Source organism: Sylvia atricapilla, chromosome 9 (assembly GCF_009819655.1).
Source record: "Sylvia atricapilla isolate bSylAtr1 chromosome 9, bSylAtr1.pri, whole genome shotgun sequence".
Lineage (NCBI taxonomy): Eukaryota > Metazoa > Chordata > Aves > Passeriformes > Sylviidae > Sylvia > Sylvia atricapilla.
Genome location: NC_089148.1, coordinates 11,282,039 through 11,307,850, shown reverse-complemented (window position 1 = coordinate 11,307,850; position 25,812 = coordinate 11,282,039). Strand labels below are relative to the sequence as shown.

Sequence of the window (25,812 nt, the reverse complement as noted above, 5' to 3'; positions counted from 1 at the left end):
ACTGGCTCCCAATGACGTGGGGTGCATGGGACCCACCCCGCAAACGCCCTCCTTGGGCCAAAAGCCAGGTGGCCACGTCCGGTGACCTCGCAGGTGGGAAGCGCTGGCCCTGAGATACGATGGGGAGGGGTCCGTGACACCGGACATGTGGATGGCAAGGGATGCGGCCACACCTCCACAGGACACCTGGACCAGACACACCCCAGATCCTGCCCGTGGGGAGCAGGGTCTGGCCCTTCCTTCCACCACTTTCCACGCATGGGGCGTGGGCAGAACCTACCCCGTGCTGCCAAGTCAGGTCCTAATGGGATTGGGCCCTTCCCCAGGGTCCGCGTGCCCCAGGCAGCAGGTCTGGACCAAACTGCCCTGTGTGAGACCTGGGTGGCCCTGGAGCCTGTTAAACCAAGCAGAGCCCGAGTGATGGACCCGTCCTAGCAGACAGGAGGTGGCGAGAATAGGATGGCTGTCCTCGCCACAGGCAGCGCCGCCGAGGTGGGAGTGGGAGAGCCCAGCACTGCGTAGAGCCCGTAGCTGTGCTAAGCCTGGCACCGCCTGCAGTCGGTGCTACCCTGCAGCCACAGCCAGGGAACAACCGTGACGCCAGAGCGGGGAAAGTCCAGGGCGGCTGGCACGGGGTGAGGCATGCGGTCAAGGGCAGCGGCTGATGAAATCTGCAGCGGTGTCTCGAAACGGCCCCTCGGCAGGGAACTGTGACCCGGGGACCGCGACAGGGCTCCCTCGCCACGGCCACCCGCCTGGCGTGGGGCTGGGGACACCCGCACTGCGAGACCTGCCGTGGCTGGGACACGGCCCCTGTCCCCGCAGCCCTTGGCACAGCCGGACGCCGGCTCCGGTCTCTGCTTTAGCCACTGAGGACCTTGCTCCAGGTGCCCGGAGGACACATCAGGACCTGCCATCCCGGCGCCCAGCTCCCCACGCCGGCACCGCCCGCGCTTGCCCGGGGCCTCGGTGGCTCCTCTCCCACGTCTGCGGCATGTTTGTGCGGAGGACACGCGTGGCCAAGCCATCGCTGCCTGTGGCAGCGCATTTGCCGGCTTTTCCCGGCCGCCTGGTGCCCTCTCCTGGGGATTGTGGCCAGAGGCACAGCCCCATGGCTCCCCGGCCCTCGCCGCGGGCCCTCTGGGACACGGGGAGTGCTGGCGGGGTGGCTGTGCCAGCAGGCATGTCCCACGATTCCTGAGACCCCGAGGCAGCCAGATGGACGGGACCCAAAGGCTGGAGGGGACCCAAAGGTGGCAGGATCAGCGGGATGGGTGCCGGGGGACAGGGGCTGTGGTGGCTGCTGAGTCACAATAGGGATGAAGTGGGGGGGTATAAGAGCACGGCACCCCTCTGCTGGCCCCATTTGTACCAGGTGTTGCGTTTAGAACAACAAATTTGGCAGAAAAAAAAAAACCCACTTGTGTTCCACCTGCTCTTCACAGGTCAGAGGGCTGGGGACAGCTGAGCTGCATTTCTGAGTATAACCAATTTGGCACTATAGGTGGTCGTGTTCAGTAGGAAATTCCATGAGTGTAGCTTCACCAATAGTGCAGCTTATTAATTCAACACCATAGGTTTGCTCACATTCCATAAAAACCTTCATAATGACAGATTCATGGATCGTGCAGTATGTGGAAGCAGCAGAAATACAGATACAGAATTCCTGTTGATAAATGCACCAGTTGCGATAGAGCTCTAACCAGAGTAACAATAATGTTGTGTGATGACAATAGGAATTGTATGCAGAAAACCGACCACGAAGGTGTCCCCACTTGGGAGGAGGGAGAGGAGAGTAGCCCATTCTGTCTCCAAGGCATTTTGGGGTTTTTCTCCTAACCAGGTAAAATTCCGACCCTCCTTATATCTCTCCACCTACTCCTGTGTTATGTAGAGCACAACCTAAGAGCTGTATGGAGCTGTAGACATGGTATCGTGTACCATTAAGCTTATTAGCATATGCAGGGTGTGTGTGTTAACATTTAAATGGCCCATAATCAGACAAAAGTTACTGCTTTTGTCCACTGTGTCCTCCAAATTTCTGGTCACTGAAATGAATAAAAGCCCATATATAACAGTCACATGATTTTGTTCCATTTGTCAGAACCAAAGCAGAATCACCCCATCACCACAGGACTCCCTCCTTCTTTCTTGCCACCAGCTCTGTGGTGCTTCATCCACACAGGTTAACACAGAGGGTATGAATAGTAACCTTTAGCCCTCACTGGGCTCCTTGGTCATCATTCCAGCACAAGGGTCCTGGACAGACTCTGCTTGGTGGCAGGTGGGTGGCCATGGGGGACAGCTGGCTGAAGGGCTGTAGGACAGAGCAGAATGGGGCCAAACAACAGGGAATTCGGATGAGGGTCACCACAGAGAGAATGGGGCTGGGGGAGGAGTCAGGGGCAGTGCTGGTTTTAGGGTGTCAAGCAGGTAAAGGAGTTAGGGGTGTCAAAGGGGACTCGAGGTTACTGGAGCTGGGATGGGGAGTGCCAAAGAGAAGGAAAGGGGTGGGGGAGATTAGGGGTGTTTAGTTGGGATGGTGGGTGTTCAAGGGGGTTTATGGGGATCAAGGGTGGCAGGGTAGAGGACTGGGACAATTAGAAAGCAAGTGAGGATGTTGAGGGACTGGAACAGTACCTGGGGACTCATGGGGCTCTGGGCTGGCAAAGAGGATTGGGGGTGTCACGTTGGGATGGAGGCATCCAAGGACGACTGGGCAGGTAATTGGGGTGGCAGGATGGATGTTGGAGGGTGCCATGGGGGATCCTGTCTAACTGGGTATCTTTTGGGGAGAAGTTGAAAGAAGCATTGAGAGGGGAGAGGAAGGGATCATGGATTGTCTCTGGGGGACTGAAGTGTGAGGAAGGGTTGGGGTTCAGTCTAGAGGGACTGGGTCGAGTGGGGAATTGGGGCAGGGGGTGGCTGTGTCAGCCGGGACAGGATGGTGGCTGGGTGGGGGGCGGCTGGAGAGATTCAGGGTGGATGGACAAAGGGATCAGGGAGAGGGCAGAGGGAGCAGGGAAGAAAAGATACGGGGTCAGAGGGAGGGGTAGAGGTAGGGAAGGGAGGAAGGATGCGGGGTCAGAAGGAGGGAGGCAGGGATGCTGGGAGGCAGGAAAAGATGAAGGATGGAGGCAGGGAAAAGGAGGAGGAGGAGGAGGAGGAGGAGAAGCGGGCGGAGCCGGCCGGTGCCGCAAAGCCGCCTCCTCGGCGCACGCCGGGCCGGCTCGGCAGCGCCTGCGGGGACACGGCGGCCCGGCCCGGCGCCTCCGGTGGCCGGCCCGGTGCTGGGCGGCCCGGTGCCGCCGGTGCTTGGCCCGGTGCCACCCGGCCCGGTGCGGCGGAGCCCGGCGGGGCAGGATGCGAGCCCCGAGGCGGAGGTGAGGAGTCTCCGTGCGCGCGTGTGACATCCGCGGGCGCGCGTGTCCGGGGTGATGCGGGTCGGGATGTCCGTGTGTCCCGGGCACGCGGGGGGCTGCGTGTGCCCACGCTGGGTTGTGGTGATCCCGCGGCAGGCTGCGGCCCAGGTAGCCCCGGCATCGGTGCCGCCGGGATGCGGCTGGGATGCGGGCGCGATCAGAGCGTGCTCCCTCGGGGCTGTGCAGGGCCCGACGGCCCCTGTCCCAAGCCCCATTCCTTTGGGCCGCGGCTGTCTCTTCCTGCTGCTGGGGTCCCGCGTGTTGGGGTTGGTGGCGGGGCTTTTTGGGAACCCGGGTTGATGGCTCTCCGGGCCCTGCACTAGGCAAGCTCAAGAGAACTTGGGAGCCACTGGTGTGCGTGAAAGGGACCAGGAATCCCTTGTCCAGTAACTGGGGCTGCTGGTGTTCGCTGCCCTGTGCCACGGAGACCTGAGGGTGTCAGGGCAGTGTGTGTGTGTGCCAGAGAGGGGAGGAGCTGTAGGGTGCTGTAGGACCCTGGGCTGGTGCCGGCACCATCACTCAGCTCTCCTCGGTGCGCTGGCCATGTGAGGTTTGCTGCGAGGAGCTGGGCCCTGAAGGAAGGCGCTCAGGGGGCTGGTGTTGCTGCAGTGAGCTTGGCTTGCCCCATCTCCCCAGCCCCGTTTTCATCGTCCCTGCTCTTCCCCTGGCTGTGCCCATGCCCGATTCCACGCTGAGCCGCTGGCCTGAGCGCTTGTCCCGGCACCTCTCCAGGCTGCTGGGCCTCGGCAGCGCTGCTGGCTGCCCCGCCTGCGGTGCCGGGAGCCGCCCAGCCGAGACCTCCCCCGGCCTGCCGTGCTCAATGAACACCTTGTTGCCGTGCCCCGTGGGCAGGTCGGTGGGTGGCCGTGCCGTGCGCTCCGTGCTGTGCTCGCACACTCAGGCGGCTAACGTGTTCGGGGACGGCTGTCCCCGCTCCACCTCCTCCGTGGTGGCACTCCGCCCCTGCTGAGACATTTGTGCCGACGAGTCAGCGGGGAGCTGGGATGCGCCACGCTCGGCATCTGAGCTGCCACGCTCTCCCTGGCCTTGCCTGGCCCTTGCCACAACCCCTCTGCCAGCCTGGAGCCACTGGCACACGGTGGCTGCTGCTGAGCACGGGGCTGGGGCCTGCCGTCCATCCCTCCATCCATCCCTCTGTCCATCTGTCTCCCCGCAGGAGGTGATCCAGCAGCAGAAGGAGGTGAGTTGCTGTTGCTGGGTTCTAGTGCCCGGTGCTTTGGGGATGCTTTACCCCGGGATGCTTTCCCCATGGGCAGCAGCCACTCTCACACAGCCCACGTGCCCTGGCCCTGCCTGCCAGCCCTTCGTTGTCCCCTCTCCCCGATGGCACCCAGGGGTGCCAGTGCAAGTGGCTGCAGTGGCCCTGTGTGATGCCATGGAGATGCTGTGAGTCAGTGCCCTGAGTCAGGGCCGCGTGGTGCCCCTCGTGCCAGGGCTTGGAGCTACGTGGGGATGGGTGAGCAGTGCTGCCCCGTGAGTGGGGGGCCCCAGGGCTGAGCCCCCCTCGTTCTGTGCCGTGCCAGCAGCTCTGCTCCATGCTTCAGGCTGGCATGAAAGGGCTCTTGTCCTCCTGCAGCCCCAGCAGCACTGCAGTGGCCTCCCCTTCAGAGGAAACAAATTCCCAGTGTTGGGCACAGGGGCAGGGAGGGGGGAGCCCCCACTCAGCCCAAGCAGTCATGGCCGTGGCAGAGCCCTGGGCTCCTGCTGGCCCAGCATTCCCATGGACAGGGCTGCCACTTTGACTGTCTGGGGGTGCTGGATGGGCAGCTGGATTTTGGGAAAGTGGGTGCTTGGCTCATTCACCCCAGAGCCCACAGGCAGCCACTGCCCTGGCTTTGCCCCACCTCAGGGTGGCCCTGAGCAGTAATATTTTTTTTTCCCAGGCATAAGGTTATTTTTTGGGTTGTTAATACCATTGCCAGGGTCCCAGTCTGAAGCATTGTAACCAGCACAGGATGACCTGGTATCAGTCAGTTGGGTATTTCCCCGAATATTCTCACTCTGTCCTTTCCTTTGTTCTTGCCTTATCTCCTCTGCTTGTGTCACCGCCCCACCAGGGACAGCGAGCGCTTCTCTAGATAGGAATATCTTGTTCCAGTGTCATTGAAAGAGTGGCAGCTAATGTCTAGTGTTCTCTCTGGCTCTTCCAGCCTCTTTTGACACAGATTAAAATGGGAATCGTGTTCATTGAACCCCCATTTCCCATACATATATATCGTATATATTTATGGTATATGGTACCATAGGTATATGGTAGCAAACTGGTGGAACAATCTCAGTTGTCTTAATAGTAACTCTAAAGTTCCCAGAACTTGCTGTCACTCCTTTATGTTAGGTAGATTCTGTCCATGTTCTTTTTTTCCCTGGGGTTTGCAGGAGAAGAGAAGTGCCTTCTTTAATCCAACAGATTCACAGGAAAAAACCTCCTGCCTGGCCCCCTGATGCTGGGATGTCAGACTGCTCAAGGCTCACATTTTTCCTTGTGGGCAAAACAACCATAGGGTATTCTGCAGCCAAACTGATTAGAGAGATGGAGCACCTCTGTGAGGGAATTTGAGAGAATTCTCTCGATGAGACAATTTGGCTTCTTCAGCCTGGAAAAGAGAAGGCTTCAGGGGAAATTACTACAATTACTACGAATTGTAGTAATTCCTATACTGAAGGGAGCCCACAAAAAAGATGGAAGGAGACTTTTTACAAGGGCATGTAGTGACAGGACAAGGGGGAATGGCTTCAAACTGACAGGGGGTAGGTTTGGATTGGATAGTAGGAAAAAATCTTTCACTGTGAGGGTGATGAAACCTGGTCCAGATTGCCCAGAGAAGCTATGGATATGCCAAGTGTTCAAGGTCAGGCTTGATGGGGCCCTGAGCTATCTTGGGTCATGGAAGGTGTCCCTGCCCATGGCAGGGAGTTGGAACAAGATTGATGTTTAAGATTCTGTCTAAACCAGGCCACTTTGGGATGATTTGGTCATGATGATGATGATGATATCATTGATCTACTGATATATTGTAACCTTCGGTGGGTTACATGATTGTGACTAAGACTTTGCCAAGGCTTTATGAGAAATAGTTGGAGAATGTTTATATCCTTGGAGCAGCCTATTAAAAATACACTGCACTCCCTTCAGGTGAAGGTGAATCAAGCCTTGTTGTGTTCCTGAAGTGGGATCACAAAAAACATATATTTTACATCCAGGGTTGCCATCCATGAGTGGGGCACTCCTTGAAGCTGAGTTACCAGTTATTCTGATATTTGGCACAGCAGCGGTTAAAGGGTCAGTATTGGCATCTCTCTTTTCTCCAAATCTGGTCCCACTCTGTCTGTGTGCCAGTAATCAACAGTTAATTGCCATCTCAGTTCCAGTTTTTAGTCAAACTGGTGAATTACGTGGGGTGAAAGTTTGGTGAATTATCAATCAGCGAATTATATGGGGAGTGGGCTCTGGAGGTGATTTGTCCTTTTTCCAAGTCAGCTGTAACTTCAGGAGTTCCATTTCATGCTGCAGCAGAGAATTGTATTGTGGTACATCAGCAGCTTTTGAATGAGGGAGGGTAAGCACCGCGTGGGGTGAGTGCAATGTGGTATCTGGATTTCTTTTAGGGTCAGGGTTGAACGGGAGGACCAAACATTGCTCTGCATCAGCTGCCAGGTTTGGTTGCTCAGAACACTGAAGTGCAAAATGTTTTCATTGTGATCTTTTGCTGCAAAGTGAGGAGAGGACATGTGCTTATCGCCTGGGAGCCATAAATTAGCCTTAGTGATTTGGCACGTAGCACTTGCTCTGTTCACTCAGATTTCAACTCTGTCCAGTTTTTCAGTGTCCTGCTGTGTTAATACCGGAATTTGTGTTCTCTTATCTGTTAGAAATGTCATCAATAGTTGAGGAGGCCCACCTGGAATCAGAATGTGTGGGCTGTTATTATGTATGCACTGATAGGATTCCACCTGCTGAATTTCAGTCCAGCCTGGCTTATGGCCACAGCACTTTTCATACTGTATTAGATTGAATGGGATTGTTTTTCAGCTATGATTTCCCACTCTTCACCAAGGTTCAGTTGTCCCTTCTGTTTCTATAATGCATCTGGCTTCATACTCAGGGGGATTTGGAAGAGAAAATGAATCATCTTTCCCCAGTTTTCTGTCATTTGGGTCACTCCTTCTGTCTCCATCCTGTTCCTCAGGGAATATGATTAGTTTCTAATCTGTATGATGTCAGGGGGATCAGGAGCTCACACAAGCATCACCTCTACCTTTTCTTCCATTTTTTTTTCTCTCCTGCTCTTCCTCTAAATGTTTCTGCAGTTGCCTTTCCCTATTTTCAGCTGTGGCCAAATACATTTTAAGTTGCTCCTTTTCTGATTTCAAAGCAGTATATTCTACATCTGCCATTTTTCAGGAGAGAGGGTGCTCTGATTTCCTTTTGCATACAAGATCAGCAAGCCCTCAATACTGCACCAACAATAGCTTTATTGTTGTTTTTCCAACACTTTTGGGCCCATTCTATTCCATCTCAGTATGGTGCACACTTGCATTAACCCAAGTAATAATAGCAATAATTAATATGCAGAAACTTAACACAGTGTCCTTGGCTTGGGACAAGGCAGAGAAGAGTAGCCCACTGACTCTCTCCAAGGTATTTTTGGGTCTTCCTCCTAACCAGGTGAAATTTTTATCCTCCTTATGTATAGCCCAATCTTATTCCCCTCTTCCTATGTTACATATGGCATGATCGAGATGGAGAGTAAGAGTCATATATGCAGCAGCATGTATTTCATTAAGGTTATTTGCCTGTGCAGTGGCTTGTGTTTTGTTATTTAAATAATGCTTAATCTGGAAAAAGATACTTTTTTGGCCATGGTGTCCTTCAAAGTTCCAGTCACAGGACTTTGTTCCATTCTGTGCAGTTTTTCAGAGCCAAACAGGACAATCCTATCTCACAAGACCTCCTCCTTTGCCCAGTTCATCCTTTCTTTCTGTCAGCTATGCACATCTCCATCTGCAAAGTTAACATGGAGGATACACAGTGTAGGCTGTAGATGGTAAGCTTTAGTCCTTGCCTGCCTCCTTGGTCATCACCCTGCAGCATCCTCAGGATCTGGGGTATTGTACTGTCTCTGTGGGTATTCCGCCTCTGGGCACTGTGTCTCCTTGTGCATCAAGTGTTTGGTTGTGATCCCTCCTTGCTTGTTGTGTTTCTGGGTATTACCCTTCTGGGTGTCAAGCCTTGCATATTATGTCACTGGTTAATGTGCCTTTTTGGGTATTTTGCCTCCAGGGATATCATGCCTTAGGATACCATGCCCCTGGGTACTGTGCTTCCTTAAGTGTTGCGCATCCTTGTGCATCTTGAGTCTTGGATGTTTTGCCTCTGGGTGTCACACCCTGGGTACTGGTCCTCCTGGGGTGTCAAGCCTCCAGAGGTCACACCTCCCTGGATATTGTGCCTCTTGATCTCCTCAGGCATCACACTTCTGGTTATTGAAACTTGGGTGCCTCTGGCTAAGACGCCCCTGGGCTCTGTACCTCTGGGTGCTGTGTCTGCAGGTACAACACCTCTGGGTGCTTTGTCTCTGGGTATCACACTGGTTATGGTGTCTGGCAGGGCACACAGCAATGCCTGACCAGTGCTGGTGTGTTTAAAGTCATCGTGCCTCAGTTTCTCTCCACGATGGGTTGCTGCTGCAGGGTTTGTGGCACCCTGTGTGTGCCACGCCTGCTCCCTGCCAGGCTGGCAGTGCTGTGCCCTGCTGCAAGGTGCTGGTGTACTGTGCAAGGCTCTGGAGACATGGTCCTAGGGCCTCTACCACGGCTTGTGGCACAGGTACATGCTGGCCCTCCCTGGCTGTTGGGGCTCAGCCTCATGCATGTGGGCAGGGCACTGTGCCCACACTGATGCTGGGGCAAGTGCCCATGTCCCTGCTCATGGGACCCCACCAAAAACCCGTCAGGCTGAGAATGGAAAAAGAAACATTCTGATTTCTTTAAAAGGAAAAAAATCCCCAACAATCCGGGGTGGGGTTTTTTTTAGATTTGTTGGGGTTTCTCTTTTTCTTTTAAATCATGAAATGACTCACACTTCTAAGCTGAAAATAAACACGATTATGAGCTGGTGAGCCATGACAGCACGGGGGCACAGGGTCCCTCGGAGAGCAGCCAGGGTTTCGTGCCCCCAGATCCTCCCCTGGGGGCTGTGGGGGCTCAGGTGGCCCTGACACGGCTGCTAATGGAGCTAAAGTGCTGCTGCGGGGACACTGCCATCTGCACAGCCCCCAGGGCCTCCTGTCTTTGCACTCAGAGCCGCTGCCCAGCGGCTGTGGGGACACACACGTGTGTCCCCACGTGTGCGCAGACACCAGTGGCAGTCCCCGTCACCCTCCCCGGTCCCTCCAGCACAGCGCGGCGTGGCACAGGGGGCTCGGCCTGGACCCCCGATGCTGTGCATGACACGGCCGTGTGCTGCTCTCCGCAGGGACCCCTGCAGCAGTGACACTGCGCCGGCCGTGGTCCCCGGAGCCAGACACATGGCGGGTAAGGCACCCCGAGAGCCCCGGAGCCCTGCATGCCCCGTTCCCTTCCCGGAGCCCTGCATGCCCCGTTCCCGTGCTCCCATCGCCCCAAGGATGGCCAGCGGTTTTCTGGGCCCCGAGACATCCCCTTGTCCCTCCTCTCCTCGGAGGCACACGAGGTGTGGAGCTGCCACTTTGCTTGTCTGACTGCTGCTCGGCCTTGCTCCCTGCCAGCTTCCCAAGAAGGCTTGTGGGGTGAAGGTGATGAGGACCCTGTGCCAGCCGAGCCGAGGGCGGCCGGTGGCCGCCCGGGTGCCCAGCCCCAGCCTGACCCCTTGGTCCAGACGTGTCTCCTCCGGGATCTGGAGATGGGTCCCCTCGCCCAGACACAGACCCTGCGGGACTTCGAGCAGGTGAGACCGCGGGGCGCTGGGACCCGGCGTGGCACTGGGCCCTCCCGGCACTGCCGGCTGCTTGCAGGATCCGTGCCGGGGGCCCCGGACCCCGCGGCCGGCCGTGGAGCGCAGGAGGGGCGATGGGGCAGGTGGCGGCAGAGGGAGAGGGGCCGAGCCCGGCCGGGCGCCACGCTCCCCTCACCGCCCTCACGGCTGCGGCGCGTGGGGCCTCCGCGGCTCGGGTTTCACCAACCCGCTGTCCCCGCTCCAGCGATTCCTCAAATAGCTCCGGGAGGCGGAAAAAAAAGTGGAAAGGGAGAGCAGCGGGGCCAGCGACGGGAGCTGCGGGCGGGCAGGGAGCCTAAGGCTGTGTCCCGGCGGCGCCATGTGAGGGGTGCCGGGATGCCCGCCCCATGGAGCACCGGCCATGGCTAACGGGTACCGCACGCTCTCCCAGCACCTCAATGACCTCAAAAAGGAGAATTTCAGCCTCAAGCTCCGCATCTATTTTCTGGAGGAGCGCGTCCAGCAGAAGGGCGAGGAGAGCCGGGACGATGTCTATCGGCGGGTGAGTGCCTGTAGGGGACGCGGGGAGGGGGGTTCCTCTCTTTTCTGGAAGGGAACGGGGTAAAGGGAGTGTAGCCAGGGGGGATGCCAGGGAGGGTTTTGGGCGCTGGGGCTGGGAGAGCTACTGTATGGGAGTTTGCTCCTCGTTTCCTTTGACAGGAGCAGGGAGAGGGTTGGGGAGGGCGTCCCCAGTCCTGTAGGGTGCTCGGGGTGGGTGACAGTGTAACTTTTGGGGGCAGATAAATGGAGTGGGTACACCCCATCCTGGCGCCGATAGGCTAAAATACCACCTGTGCCACTCACCCAAAGCCCTGCCATGGCGTGGGGGTCCCCATGCCACTTCTGCTTCATTCCCGTGGGCAGTGGGGCTGGGGCGTCCGGGCGAGCGTGAGGGCATCCTACCCACCTCCTTCCTGCTCCATAGAACATTGAGCTGAAGGTGGAGGTGGAGAGCCTGAAGCGGGAGCTGCAGGAGAAGCAACAAGCCCTGGACAACACATGGTGAGTGGGGCTGGCCAAGCCCCTCACCCTGGGGCAGACACTGTGCCCATGCCTTGCCTGTGGTGGCTTTGTGGGCACAGTAGACACTGTCTACTGCTTGCACCCTGCCCTCAGCAGGCAGTAGACAGGCCTGCAATGGGGCTGGAGGGGGTTGCAATGGGGCTGGGCACCCACAGGGCTCCTCTTACAGCCCTGGCGCCAGCCAAAAATAAAGGACAGCACCTGTTTGGTGGGGGAGGGCAGCGCCGTGCCCAGGGGCCATGGCATGGGTGTCTCACCGTGGGGCACTGATGGCAGGGGGGCCAGTGGCACAGCAGCTGGTGAGCCCCTGGTTTTAGGAGTGTGTGGGGAGTGCTCTGGTGGGTCAGAGCCTAAACATGGCCTGGTGCTGCCAGAGAAGTCGTGTCCCCGTGGCACGACAGGGGGGAGGCAGGCTGAGGGCACCTAGAGTGGTACAGTTCACCCAGCCCAGCTGGGAGTGACAGCGGAGGCTGTCACAAAGTCTGTGCTATGCCATGTCATGCTGCACACTGCCAAGCCATGCTCTGCTGTGCCAGGCCATGCCATGGGAGATGCCATGCCGTAGCAGGCTGTGGCACACTGTGCTGTACCTGGCAGGGTGGCTGCAGAGAACCAGACAAGCCGCAGCCAGGCCGCGCTCCGGCAGCAGTATGAGGAGCGGCAGCGGGAGTCAGAGCATGTCTACGAGCTCCTGGAGAACAAGATCCAGCTCCTGCAGGAGGTGAGTCAAGGGATGGTGGGGGCCAGGGAGGAGCCAGGAGCTGCTGCCTGGGGACTTACCCTGCTGCCATGCAGGAGGCCAGGCTAGCACGGAGTGAGGCCGAGCAGGCCACAGCACTGGCCAGAGCTGAGGCGGAGAGATGCCGGGAGCTGACAGGGAAGCTGAAGGAAGCAGCGAGGACAAAGCAGGAGGACAGGAGCAACAATGGCTGTGGCTCTATGGTCCAGAGGTAGGTGTCCAGGATATGTCTCCTCTGTGCTGCCAGCCTGTGTACTGTGCCAGTTCTTGGGGTCTACCAAGGGGGCTCCTTGTGATGTGCATGACTGAGGGGCTGTGTGTATCAGGTGGGGTGCAGAGGTCACCCCAATGTGGGAGAGCTGGGCTGTCAGAAAGGGAGCAATCCTTAGGCTGCTCTGCTTTGCCCCAGAGACTGACCTCTGTCAAGTGTCCTCAGTGTCATCCCAAGGCCAGCCCAGTTCCTGAGCATCCCATGCCCTTTTGTCACTTTCAGGAGGATCGAAGAGCTGACCCAAGAGCTGGCTTCGAGCAACCAGCTCGTGGAAATGCTGTCAGCAGAGAAGCGTGACCTGCAGCAGTGCCTGGAGGGGTCTCTGGTCATGGAGGGGCAGGTAAGTGGGCAAGGGTGGGGAAACCCCAGGGAGGAGGACATCCACTCAGGGCTTGGCTGGTTGTTGTCATTCCTGTTCCCTTCTGGGAGTGGTGGCCAGGGCTATGCCATGTTCAGCCTGGCAGGGTCAGGTGATTGCCAGGAGCTGGGAGGAGCAGGGGGGCTCAGAGGACATGATGTGAGCTGTCAGGGGACAGGCCACCAGCCTGTGCAGTCCTTCTGTGGGTGTTGGTGCCACTTGCTCCCGTCTGCCATTTAAATCCCAAGTCTTAAAATACTCCTGGCAGCCTGGCGTGGTGCCAGGCAGGATTTCGGGGCGGTGAGAGATCAGAGCGGCATGTTCCTGGCAGCTGCACAGCTCTGGCCATGCTGCATGTTGGTGGCACAGCGCTGTCCCCAGCGGCCATGGGTCATCAGTGTGTGAGCTGCCTGTGTGGTGGTCCTGCAGGGACCCTGCTGTTTTCCCACCGGGTGGCATGGGCTGCTGTGTAGGTGCTGGTGGCACTGTGCTGTGGGGACGTGCCCACCCACACTGCCTGCTGGGGCTGGGCACTGGGGCAGGCTGGCACTGGGACATGGCACCGGCATTGGGATGGGGATATGGCACTGAAGTGAGGATCTGGCACTGGGACAAGGATCCGGCACTGAGACAGGTGCTGGCATTGGGACAGGACGTAGCACATGCACTTGGGGCGGGGACCTGGCACTGGGACAGGCACTGGCATTGGGACGGGGACGTGGCAAAGGCACTGGAGTAGGGACGTGGCACTGGGAAAGACACTGGCATTAGAGCCAAGCACTAGTGTGTGTGTGTGTGTGTGCGGCTGTGGCTCTGGCACTGGCCCCCTGCGCTGTCGCGTCGCGATTGATTGCTGTCGTTGTCTCTGTCGTGACCCCCAGTGCCGCCCCTGTGCCCAGGCGTGGCGCGCGCCGCCACTGCGCATGCGAACGCGGGCGTGGCAACTACATATCCCGATAGGCGTTGCGGATAATGCGCATGCGCTGGAGGCTGGCTCTGCCGCCATCTTGAAATCTGAGCCAGAAGCCGGGCGCTGCCGTGGCAGGAGCATCCTCGGCTCGGGGCGGTGGGGCCGGGGCGGGACGGGCAGGGGCAGCCCGCGGTGAGGGGTAGCTCTGGGGACGGGGGCTGTGAGGAGAGAGGGGGCAGCATCGGGGGGCTTGAGCTGTGAGGTGAGGGAGCAGCACCAGAGGGGCGGGGGGGGGCAGCCTAGGTGTTACTGTGAAGATGTAAAGGAGATGGTGTAGGGTGGGATGTTTCTGTTGAGTCGAGAGTCCGGGGGTGTCACCAGCCTAAAAAGAGGAGACTGGTGCGGTAAGACGTGCTGGCGGGGTCGGGGATTGAGGGAGATGTGCTGACCCCTAGCAGGTCTCCTGAGAGCCGGTAGGAGTAGGTTTGGGTGCTGGGAGGGAGGGAGGATGAAGGAAAACTGCCGGATTTGCGGCCGGGAGCTGTGCGGCAACCAGCGGCGATGGATCTTTCACACGGCGGCCAAGCTGAATCTCCAGGTGCTGCTTTCCCACGTCCTGGGCAGGGAGCTGTGCCGGGACGGCAGGTCCGAGTTCGCTTGCAGCAAGTGTGCTTTCATGCTGGACCGCATCTACAGGTTCGACACCGTCATCGCCCGCATCGAAGCCCTCTCCATCGAGCGCCTGCAGAAGCTGCTGCTGGAAAAGGACCGTCTCAAGTTCTGCATCGCAAGCATGTACCGCAGGAACAACGACGACTCCAGCACAGAGGACAGGGCTGGGGAGGGGACTGTGGACCTTTCCAACCTGCCTGATGCACGATACGCTGCCCTCCTCCAGGAGGACTTCACTTACACTGGGTTTGAATATTGGATGGACCAAGAAGAGCACGGCCTGGAGCCGCACAGCTGCCACGGCTCCGAGGGAGCAGGGAGCCGCCCGCGGCGCTGTCGGGGCTGTGCTGCCCTGCGTGTGGCTGACGCCGACTATGAAGCCATCTGCAAAGTGCCCCGAAAGGTGGCCAGGAGCATCTCCTGTGGGCTGTCCAGCCGCTGGTCGGCCAGCATGGGCAATGAGGAGTCGTCTGTGTGTGATGTGGCCGAGTCCACCAGCTCCAGGGTGGCTGTGGATGGGGACAGCATGGAGGAAGGCACGCCTGCATCCTCTGTGGAGTCTCTGGACACCACCGTGGAGGCCAGCCCTCCACAGCAGAAGGATGAAGATGCAGATAAGGGGGTGAAAGGGAATGGGAAATGTGACGATTTCTCGGATGATCGCATGACCCCGAGCTCTTCACTGAGCGGGAACAGGCTGGAGCTGGCCCTCAATTTGATCAAGACTTTGGACTACAAACCCCTTCAGAGTCCCCGAGGCAGCCGACTACCTATTCCTGTGAAGTCTAGCTTGCCCACTCTCAAGCTCAGCCGCGACTTGGCAGATGGCAGTGCTTCTGCTGGCTTAGCATGTGCTAGTTCTGCTTTCCTGAACACAGACAGAAAATCGTTTTCCAGACCTTTGGGCCCACCTCTGGAAATTTCTGAACTGCAGGAGCTGTGGGATGACCTCTATGAGGATTACATGCCGCTGAGGGTACAGGTAGAGGTCACAGTGCCGCCCTTCCATTGAGCATTGTCCTCATGGCCCAGTGCTGAGCCCACTGGGGATTCTTCTGTGCTGAGATAATGCAGACAGCCACGTGTGGCTGAATGGGGGCTAAGAATAGGCAGCTCGGTCCTTTTTAGGTGTGCTGCCTCTCTCCTCAGTCATTCTCTTGTCTCTTGTTTCCTCCCAGTGTTCTGGGAAATGAACCTTCCCTCCCTCCATCAGCCCTCCCTGACAATGCAGTCTGCTAGGTGGGTCTAAGCTCTTTGTCATTTCCCTGCTGAGAAAACACCAGTTTCATCTTTAAGCTTAAAGTCGGTGTGGCTTTTATCCACAGCGAGAGGGAGTATTTCAAGCTTCTGGGCATGTGTTTTCCAGCAGATGTGTTTTCTTTGTGTCTGAGTAATGGTTGGAGTGTGAGGAACGCCTGCCTCCAGCCCTGCCTCTGCAGGTCAGGCCTCCAACCTGCCGAACGTGCAGAGCCGCCCAGGCATCTGTGGCGTGTGCCCTGAGGAAAAGGTGTTTTCCTTGCAGGTGGATTTGTGCCAGAGGATGACTTTAGCGTTGGTATTCAAGATAATTGGTTTATTTTCTGATCCTTTGTAAAGATCTATCAATTAGTGGCAGGTGTTGCTGAGAGGGGATGAAAGCTCCTGCTTTCAGAATGCTGTTATCTGTCTTGATAGCAGTCCTAGCTCCAGGTTGCCCGTTTCGCTGGCTTTAATGACATGTTCTTTAGCATGCAGTCAGAAAGCTGAACTTGTAACTTCTTTACCGCTTTCCATAATGAATAGAAGGCCTCAGTCAGCTTCAATTCAGGAATATCCATGTCAGCCTAATTGCATTCCCATTAGCAGCCTTAGTGCTGCCTAATGCTGTAGGTAGCCTGGGGGATTAGGAAAATGCTCGTTTATTACTATGGCAACTGTGGCACTGCTAAATTGCTCTTCCTCCCTAGCCAGCTGCTTGCTGCTCCATCTGCTCGGGCGTTTCCCGGAGCTGTGTGCTTTATTCCATTAAAGCCTGCTCGAGGAATGGTGCTAGGGAGGAACGTAGGAAAACTAGTTGTCACCTGGAGCACAAAGGCATCGCGGTGGCAGCCGGCAGCTGAGGATGTGAACCAGGGCGTCATGTCATTTGCTGATGATTTTCACTGCTAGGCGCGTGTTTGCAGGATAAAAATGGTCTTTCTCTGAACAGCGTGGCGTGTTTACAGGTTGGCTTTGTGTCACACATGGCCATCCTTATCTAGGAACTGTGTTCTGAGGGCTTTCTCCAGCCTCTGCCATCCAACCGGCCCTGCCAGGAATTTATCCTGCGGGATTTTTTTACTGCTGGTTCCTTGCCGTGACAGCAGCAGCTCTTCGGCACAGGGTCTGGCTGAAGGGGGCAGGGCTTAATCCTGTGGATGGCTTTAAGAGCAGAGATGGGAAGGCAGATGCAGCTAGTAGGCTGAATAGTTCTTGCAGAAATGATTTTTCTTTCAGTTTGTAAAAGCAACGCCCTTCCTCTAAGTGAGGTGCTGCTGCTGTCCAGCAATTCCTGTGCATAAATGTGAAAGGAATATCAGGAATATCAATAAAGGAATAGCATATATGGGACCACAGTTCTCTTACTGCTTTTGCAGTTCTTTAAATTTATTCTGGTGTCAGGGCACATGACCTTGTAGGTACCATCTTGCCGGGGTTTTTCTTGAACCAACAATTCCTCCCCTTCCTCAGCACAGCCCCAAGGAAGTGGCACCAAACAGAGCCTTTGTGAGATGCTCCCTCAGCTGCCTGCGGTGCCTTCTGGACAGCCAGGCTCTTCCCCACTGTGCTGGGCAATCTGAGCTTAGCAGGCTCAGAGAGTGCCGTGATTATTATCTTTTAAAGAAGTGTTCTGTTTGGGTCAGTGTGTGCTGACACTGCTGGGGCTGTGCTGAGGAGAGATTGGCAGTAAAATGCCGGTGTTGGAGAAGTCACCATGGCTGCAGGGAGGCACGAGGGAGGCAGCTTTGGAACTTTGCACTCTAGAGATTGCTCTGCCTTTCCCCTCCCTGCTCTTAGTTCTTTCCAGGTCTTCTGCCTTTTTTTTTTTCTTCTTTTCTTAATGTGAAAATTGAGGAAATTTTTTTTCCTTTTCCCCTTTCCCCTTTCCCCTTTCCCCTTTCCCCTTTCCCCTTTCCCTTTCCCCTTTCCCCTTTCCCCTTTCCCCTTTCCCCTTTCCCCTTTCCCCTTTCCCCTTTCCCCTTTCCCCTTTCCCCTTTCCCCTTTCCCCTTTCCCCTTTCCCCTTTCCCCTTTCCCCTTTCCCCTTTCCCCTTTCCCCTCTGTTTTAATCAACCTTTTTTCAAAACAGCTGCTGTGACAGATTCCAGCAGCTCTCCCTATCTAATCCAAAGCCTTTTGGGAGAGAAAATTTGTAATCACCATGACTGTAAGTTTTCACTGATATTCTAACAAAACATCAGGGTAAAGGGAAGTGTTACTTCTCTCTGTGAGAGGCAGTGCACAGATCTGAGGGAGCTCCCCTGTGCTGCACAGCTTCCCCGCAGCCAGTGTTTCTGTGGCGCCTGAGGATGAGGATTCAGCCTGACTGGGCAAATTGGAACTGACTGTTCTGGCTGTGCTGCACTGCCTGGAGCTGGCAATTGTCTGTGTGCTCCAAAAAACCCTGTCACATTTCCATGGCCTCTGTGCTGCATCCCTGCAGCCCTTTCCAGGGCTCCCACTTAGAGTAGGCACCAGTGCATTCAGTCCTGTGTCACTGATAGTATTCAGGAATACTGAAGGAGCCCTGTGAGGGCTAAAGAAGGTGGCTGGGATGGAGTGCTGCCCTAAGGAGTTAACTCACTGGGCAGGAGATGGCAAAATTGTAAGGAGGGATGACAAGGGATTAGTGTTGTGCTCAGCCAGCCGGCTCTGGCAGGCCACGTGTCACAAAGTAGGCTGTTTACGTTCCAAATAAATGGGTATGTGTCATGAAAAAAAATCTCAGCTGTGGCACTGAATTTGCTCCTGTTTGAGGAGCTGCAAGGACTCATACACGGTGTGGGTGCTGGAGCACGGGAAGTCATGAAGGAGAGCCCAGAAAATGACAAGTGGAGGGGTTCAGAGCAGGGGGTGACTGCTAGGTTATGGCAGGCGGGGGGCCGTTGGGAAGGATTGAAGGTTGTAGGCTTGGTAAAGATACAGAAGCTCAGCAGAACATGAGGACCATTTCTGTGTGGCTTTTGAAGCTTTTTAAAAATGCCTGCGGGGCACTTGGGAAGGAGAGCAGGTTTCAGGGATATGGCTTGGGTGTGGGGAGAAGATCCATCATTAGCCCACAGAGTGGTTAGAGCTAAACAAGCTGCTGGGCTCGTGCTGCAGCAGTGAGGAGAGACAAGGAGCCCAGTCAGAGCCTTGGGGCACCAGGCCGCTTGTGGCAGATGAGGCAGAGAGCTGCCAGGGGCCAGCCTGCCACCCAGATGAAGGGAGATGCAGGCAGAATGATGTCTCAGAGCCAGTAAGAAAAGCACAAGGGGCATGTTTAAACCCATGTTGCAGGGCCAGTGATGGCTGACAGCTGAAGAGAAGAAACCAGCTGAGCAATTCTCTCATTTTTTACTGTTTTTCTCCTTTCAGAATTTGCAGGATGAAGGTCAGCCAGCTCCAGGTAACGCTGCAGCAGGGGAGCACATGTCTGATGTGCGTGCAGCAGAGCTGCAGGGCAAAATCCAGCACTTTGAAGCTGCCAACAAGGTATTTCTTCATGAAGAGCATATCCAGTGCTAGTGAGTCTGATGTGGTTAGTGTCAGAGGGTGCCTCCTGGCCTGTCTGGAGTCAGGTACCTGCACCACTCTCCCAGCAAGGGTGTGCTGGTGTGTGATTCTCAGTGCTATTGTCTGCCAGCTTCAATTAAAGGCATTTGCTTTTTTTTTTTTTTTTTTTTTTTTTTTCTTTCCCCTGCATCTGGGCTGTGTAAATTTTTCATATTTAATTATGCAAATCATTATTTTGAATGAACTTCCCACTTGCCTGGTGAGCCTTCCAGGTGCACAGGGCTGTGTCCCTGTCCCTTGTGTGAGCTGAGCCTAGTGTAGGAGAAAGGGAATCCTGATTTCATTTCTGGTTTTTTTTTGGTTTTTTTTTTTTTTTTCCAAGCAGCAAGGGATATCAACACAGAGAGGGTCCAGGTTTCATTTCTGTTTAAATACTTGGGAAAGAGACATGTATCTGAGTTCTCTTGAGGCAGATCAATATTAACACATGTTGAGAAAGGTATATGTTCTTAATTGTGCTCTTGAGCTCTAAGGTAAATTTATGTCCTCTGGAAAAACAGGTTAAATGTGGAAAAAAATTGGGATGGAATATTTATTTAAATCTTGGGATGGCCATAAGGTGCTGCAGCTGCCTGGACTGCAAAACTTGATGGAAATAGAGACCCAAGGCCCAGTAAATGCAGTTAGAAGTGTTTAAACAGGCTAGGGGGAGTGTCTCAGAGAAGAGATAACAGGACAGGTATGTAAACTAATGAACAACAGGAGGAAATTATGTGGCAGCACCAGCTCCTTCAGAAGTTGAGTCCTGAGTTCAGTTGGTAGGAAGAGGTGTATTGTTCAACTTCAAGAATGCCAACAGGCAGCATGTTTAGAAATGCTAATAAGCACTTGTTTCACTGTACAACATGTGCTGTGTCGTGAGCTTTATGGTGAAAGCAGTAAACTGTCCTGAAACTCTTTGAGTGGGTGGTGTTCTCTTTAGGGTGAGAGTGTCAAAGGCAAAGGTCCCTCAGGTTGTAAACCAGCCATGGAGACTGGTGAGAGGTTCCCCTTTGCTTTGCAGCTGTGCTGTTGGCATGCTGGCAGTGGCCAGGCTCTTTTGTGCTGAAGCCAGAACTTAATGAGAAATAAGCCACTGATTTGGTCAGTAAATGTGTAGCTTCTTCATGCTAATATTTTTCTTTCAGATATTTGAAGGATTTTGGGCTGAAGCAGCCCTTTTCCTTTTGAGGAAAGAGAAACAAATTATAGAGACCAGGAGGGAGGGCTGCTGGGCAGCCTGAGTGAGGCTCTCCTGGAGTATGTGGGAGGCAGTATGATCTGTGAGCCCAAGCCTGAAACCTCTGCCCTGCACCTGAGGGAACAGAAGCACTGCAATAAGTCCTGTGAAGGGCCTTTGTATTTACTCACTGGTCTCCACCCAGCTCCAACAGTGTCTACAGACTCTAGAGGGAGCCAGGTTCACTCGGTGTGGTCAACACCAGGGCTGTATGCAGTAAGGAGTGGAGGGAGTCTTAAGGGTGTTTACATAGAGCATTAAGCAGGATTAAAGAAACCTAACCTATTTCTGTCTTCAGTTGTTACAGGAAAAGCTGAATGAATTGAATTTCGAATTAAAATCTGTTCAAGAAACATCACAAAGGCAAGATCGTACAATCCAGAGTCTGAACGAGGCCCTGAAGAGTAAAGAGACTAAGGTAATAGTTTAGGGTGGGCAGGGTGGTGCTCACCAAAACAGGAAACTGCTCTAGCCTTGTGGGCAGTGGCTGAAAAGGAATGCTTGAGCCACTGCTTGGCATCCTGCATCTCAGTAAATTATTTCTTGCAAAGCCTCGTTCATGTGGTGCTGAGGTGTCGTAATCCAGGCTGGAGGCTTGGGATGGGAAAGTTTGTGCTTGGTTTGCCACTGACTGGGCTTCCTGTGCTTGGACTCAGACAGAGGAGCTGTACCACATCATTGATGGGCAGAATGAGACCATGGCCAAGCTGCGTGATATGTTACACAGAAACCATCCGGGACAGCTGCAGGTATGTCCTGGAAAGCCTCAGATATAGCAGGTTTCATTCTGAAGGGATCCTGGGTTTTAAATCCCTCACATGAAGAGAATCTCGGAGTTTCTCTGAACTCTGCTTTTTGCCAGGTGTCAGAGAGCCCACTGTCACCCCAGGAGCAGCAAATGTCAATGCTTGATCTTCAGAACACACTTTTCTGCACCAAACTGGAGGTGCAGAAACTGAAGAGAGCTCAGCGTCAGAAAGAGCATCAGCTGGCTGAAGCCAAAAGAGCAACCCAACTCCTGGAGACCACGGTCCATGAAGAAGAGCAGCAGAAAGAGGCAACCTGGAAACATAATCAGGTATGACAGGCACCTAGCCTGCCACTTTCTAGGTTTACATTACTAAGAAGCACTGATGTAGGAAATACTCTGCTCTCATTCATCATTTCTCCTGGCAGCAGACTGGGCACACTTCCCTAACTCCTTGTCACACGTGGCAGGGAAAATTCTCCAGCCTCCTTAGTGTCATAGCTGGGGATTAAGAATCAGCAAAGACCCTTGATAGTGGGTATGCTGTCACTTGTACATCATTGGCTGGTGCAAATATCCAACCCTTTTTATGATATTCATGTCCCCTGCTGCACAGCTTACCTAAAGCTCTACCTGTGGCCAGAACAAGGGGTTTAGATGGATGGATACCCTGAGCAATAAAATAAATTCAAGTGTTGGGGAAAATGAATCCGGGAAACCTTATAAATATGATTGCTTAGCAAAAGATTCTGAAAATATGAAACCTATAATCGAAATAGAAATGAAAGCTTACTTTGAGTTGTAGGATACTGAGTCTTAGTTACTATATAACCTGAAAACAATGGTCTAGCTAGCTGAAGGAGAATCCCTTTTGATTGAACAATACCTTTCTGCTGTCAATGTAGTAAAACAGAAGTCTAAAGAGTATTTTTTAGAGCTTAAAATATAACACAGTATGGTAACAGTAGTTCTTACAGGCTGTATGTAGATTCTGTAGGATTTTGTGTCTTGTATTGGTTGGTCACTGTAAATTAGAATATTCATCACAAAAGAAGGTATAATGTATTGTAACAAAGACCTCGCTTTCTTACCTCTTCCTCCTCTCCTTCCGCTACTCTTAGCTCTCTTAACTCTTACTCTTACCTCTCCTCTTAACTCTTACCCTTCCTCTTCCCCCTATTCTTCCTCTCTCCTGCTCTCTTCCCCCTGCCACCTTGCTCTCTCACTCCCTTCTCTCTCAGCTCTCATCCTGCTGTTCTTTCTCCCTCTCTCTTTGGGAATTCCCTTCAGCCCAGGCTGGTGGCTGAAGGCAAGGCCCTTTTACCCACGATCCTTGCAATAAAACCACATGTTCTAGAATATACAGGTTGGCAGAATTCCTTGTCCCAGCTGTCTGCGGATTCGCCTACATTCAAGCACCATGGCAGTGTGTTTTGAGATGTGAAAGTTGTAGCATTGCAGAGCATTTTTAGCTGTTCCCACAGCCCTTGCTCAGATTGGCCGACTGTTTATGGCTGTGTTGAGAACTGAATTCCAAGGTATTTGCTTTTTCCTTGCAGGAGCTGCGTGCTGTGGTACAACAGCTGCAGGCAGAGCTGCAGGACAAGGCTCAGCAGCTCCAGACTTTGGAGTGGGAGAAAAGCCGTGAACTGCAGGCCCAGGAGCAGAGAGTTCAGCGTTTGACTCAGCAGCTGGCTCGCAAGGAGCAACTTCTGCAGGTGAGTTGCAGAAAGATTTGAGTTGAGCACAATTAAATGGGGTCCCTGATCCTCCTTTGGTATCTGGCCATGCAAAAGTCTGTTTGTAGCTTTCATGGATGCCTTTTGAATAAAGGAAGGAGAGGCGTCTGGGCCCCCAAGATGAGGAATAAGGCACAGGTATCCACATACCTCAGCCCACAGCAATGCCTGGTGAGCCCTGGCAGGTGCTAGTCAGCCAGCCCCAGGTGCTGGGCCTACTGGAATATGAAGGCTAGAGCCAACATCAGGTGGAAGAAGTTATCCTGATTCTCCTGTGCTGCTCTTGGGGAAGGTTTCTGTACTGTCAGTTATTCTAGGGGAGTCATGTGTGTGATCTCTAGGAGTCCAGGGAGCTTCTGCAATGCCAGCAAAACTTGGAGAAGAGCCCTGCAGCCATGAATGCCATGTTGGAGAAACTGCAGCAGCGTGTCAGTGACAGGGATGCTGCTCTGGAGGTGAGCATATATTGTAGGCAACGTTTCAGTTGTCCCTGAGGCTCAGCCTTTGAGTTACCATCAGCCCCAGGCTGAGCCTAGGCATGACCGTATCTTCTGCATGCTCTTCATGGCTCATCCTTTGAGAGGAGTCCCCCTGGCAGGGGGAGCTGAAGTCCACCCTGCAGGGAGTGTTGGCTGCAGAGCCCCATCACCCCATTCTGAGCCATTCCGTGTCACACAGCGAGCAGTAGATGAGAAGTTCTGTGCCCTGGAGAAGAAGGAGCAGGAGCTGCAGCAGCTGCGTCTGTCGGTGCGGGAGCGCGGCAGTGACCTGGAGAGGCTGCGCAGTGTCCTCTGCAGCAACGAGGCCACCATTCACGTGAGTGCTGGCACCTGGGCCCTGCCCAGCATGGCTCTGGGGTGTGCTGTTAGACACACCTTCCTGTGAATGCTCTGGGGACGGTGTCTGCAGGTGTTGGGCTTCTTCTGGCCTTGTGTGTGGGGCAAGTTCCTGGGTCACTCTTGTTTCTGGGCTGGGCATAGAGGACACCTGGAGCAGATGGGTGAATCTGCATGTCTCTGCTAGCAGTAGAGACTGGTATTTCCAGTTTTGCTTAAATTTCTGTCACTTGCTTGAGCTGCTTCTGTTGTGGTACTCAGAGCCTGGAGAGCCTCCTGAAAGCCAAAACCCTGGAACTGGAGCAGATCTCAGCAACCTGCCAAAACCTCCGCTGGCTCAAAGAGGAGATTGAGGCCAAATCTAGCAGCAGGCAGAAGGAGCAGGAGGGGATCATCCAACAGCTGCAGACCTGCCTGCATGACAGGAACAAGGAAGTGGAGGTAAGGCCTTAGCTTGGCTTCCTGAGCCTTCAGCCAGCTTGTCCATAGAGAGAGTGGTCCCAAACCAGAGGCTGCTGTCTGCATCACCTGAAGCTGTGCTCAGTGGTTGGAGGCTGGCTGCTTTTGGCATTTGAACTCATCTGTGCCAGCTGACACTGCTCCCTTAGCTACACCCAGGCTGGAGAGTCCTTGAACAACTTCCAGTCTCTCTCCTTTCTTCCTCCTTGCTCAGGAACTTACAGCAACTCTGCTGTGCAAGCTGGGCCCCGGGCAGAGTGAGGTAGCAGAGGAGCTGTGCCTGCGTCTCCAGCACAAGGAGAAGATGCTGCAGGATCTCCTCAGTGACCGGAACCGTCAAACCATGGAGCACGATGCTGAAATTCGGGAGCTGCTGCAGGCTCTGAGCGCCAAGGAGCAGCAGAGCAGAGTGAGTTTTGTACAGTGCCACAGTGGGAGGCTGAGGTGGGTGGCTCTGACTTCTCTTAAGCAAAGAGAAGCCCCTGGGTGAGCTCAGCGAAACGGAGGAGTTTGTTCCTCTGTACAAGAGCAGCTGGTGAGCAGAGATGGAAGGGCTGCACTGGAGTGGGTGTGAGTGGCCAGGAGCAGTAACTGCCAGGCTGGTTTGCAGAGTCTCCAGCGACAGATAAATATTGAGATAGTTTCCCTTAGTCTCTAAGGAAGAAGACAGACTAGGATCCTACCCCTGGTCATGGCCCGATTATCCCCCTAATTTTCCCCCTCAATCAGGTGGCTGCAGAGAAGATGGTACAGGCTTTGGCTGAAAGGAGCTGTGAGCTACAACTGCTGCGCCGGCACATGTTGGGGAAGGACTTTGGTGGGACCCAGTCAGCTGGTGCCAGGCCATTGAAGCAGGACAAACAACCCATACAAGTAAGAATCATGCACTATATTTCTCTGTCTGTGGCCTTGGAGCTTCAGATAGAACTGATTGCCACAGAAGGAAGTCTGAGAGAGAAGAGCACCACAGCAAATGATAGAAATGAAAGTGGGATTACTGAAAAGACTTTCTAGAGGAGGAGAAGAAGCTGAGCAGGAGTGCTGCCTGAATGTTCCGATCTTGATTTCACCAGCCTTTGTCACTCAGTGTCTTTTTGTTTTGATGGAGCAGTAATTGAACCCTGGGGCATGTGAGAGTATGAAAGACATCCACCCTCTGACCTTCCAGCATTGACCCACTCCTTCCATGGGCTGGGCTGGGCTTGCCTTGCTGTATTGTAATCTCCTCCCTGACATTGTCACATTCTGGAGGAGACAAGAGAGCTAAATTTAGGTCCCACTAATTCTTGGCAGAGCCTGCTGGCTGTTTGCTGTCTCTTCCACAATTGGAGTTGGTATTTTTAAAGCAGCTTTACTAAAACCCCCTTTGAGGCTGAACACAGCTCTAAGGCTTCATATGCCATGTCTCCTGCTTGAGCAGCTGTTAATGGTTTATTGGTGAGCTGTTGAATGTTTTTAAGCAGCTGTAAACAGGTTTCTATTCCCAGCTCTAGAGACTTCCAGGGATGTGTTTTCCTTCCTGCATGGTCTCTTTGGGCCATTCTGAGATAAAGATGAGTCTCAGTTGAAAGATGGTCTTGCTGCAATTGAGTGAAACCTGTTTAATCTTCATTGTGAAGACAGTTGCTGC

The 25,812-nt window shown here is 54.3% G+C and overlaps 1 protein-coding gene across 10 annotated transcripts in view; it reads left to right on the top strand.

The window, feature by feature from the left end:
* Nucleotides 1-3,348: 3,348 nt before the first annotated feature.
* PDE4DIP (phosphodiesterase 4D interacting protein) overlaps nucleotides 3,349-25,812 on the top strand; it is a 389,196-nt gene continuing 366,732 nt past the window's right edge. For 5 of the 10 annotated variants that reach the window (XM_066324841.1, XM_066324838.1, XM_066324844.1 and 2 more), the window contains exons 1-11: nucleotides 14,015-15,371; nucleotides 18,984-19,100; nucleotides 20,699-20,818; nucleotides 21,057-21,149; nucleotides 21,263-21,478; nucleotides 22,708-22,866; nucleotides 23,229-23,342; nucleotides 23,566-23,703; nucleotides 23,985-24,164; nucleotides 24,397-24,591; nucleotides 24,912-25,055. In XM_066324841.1, the coding sequence (XP_066180938.1) occupies nucleotides 14,226-15,371; nucleotides 18,984-19,100; nucleotides 20,699-20,818; nucleotides 21,057-21,149; nucleotides 21,263-21,478; nucleotides 22,708-22,866; nucleotides 23,229-23,342; nucleotides 23,566-23,703; nucleotides 23,985-24,164; nucleotides 24,397-24,591; nucleotides 24,912-25,055 (2,622 nt within the window). In that variant the 5' untranslated portion in view covers nucleotides 14,015-14,225. Of the gene's footprint in view, nucleotides 3,384-9,918; nucleotides 9,978-10,189; nucleotides 10,369-10,807; nucleotides 10,919-11,341; nucleotides 11,419-12,036; nucleotides 12,161-12,234; nucleotides 12,390-12,671; nucleotides 12,790-14,013; nucleotides 15,372-18,983; nucleotides 19,101-20,698; nucleotides 20,819-21,056; nucleotides 21,150-21,262; nucleotides 21,479-22,707; nucleotides 22,867-23,228; nucleotides 23,343-23,565; nucleotides 23,704-23,984; nucleotides 24,165-24,396; nucleotides 24,592-24,911; nucleotides 25,056-25,812 lie in introns of those variants that run through there. The other 5 variants (XM_066324837.1, XM_066324839.1, XM_066324836.1 and 2 more) reach the window with 2 other exon arrangements.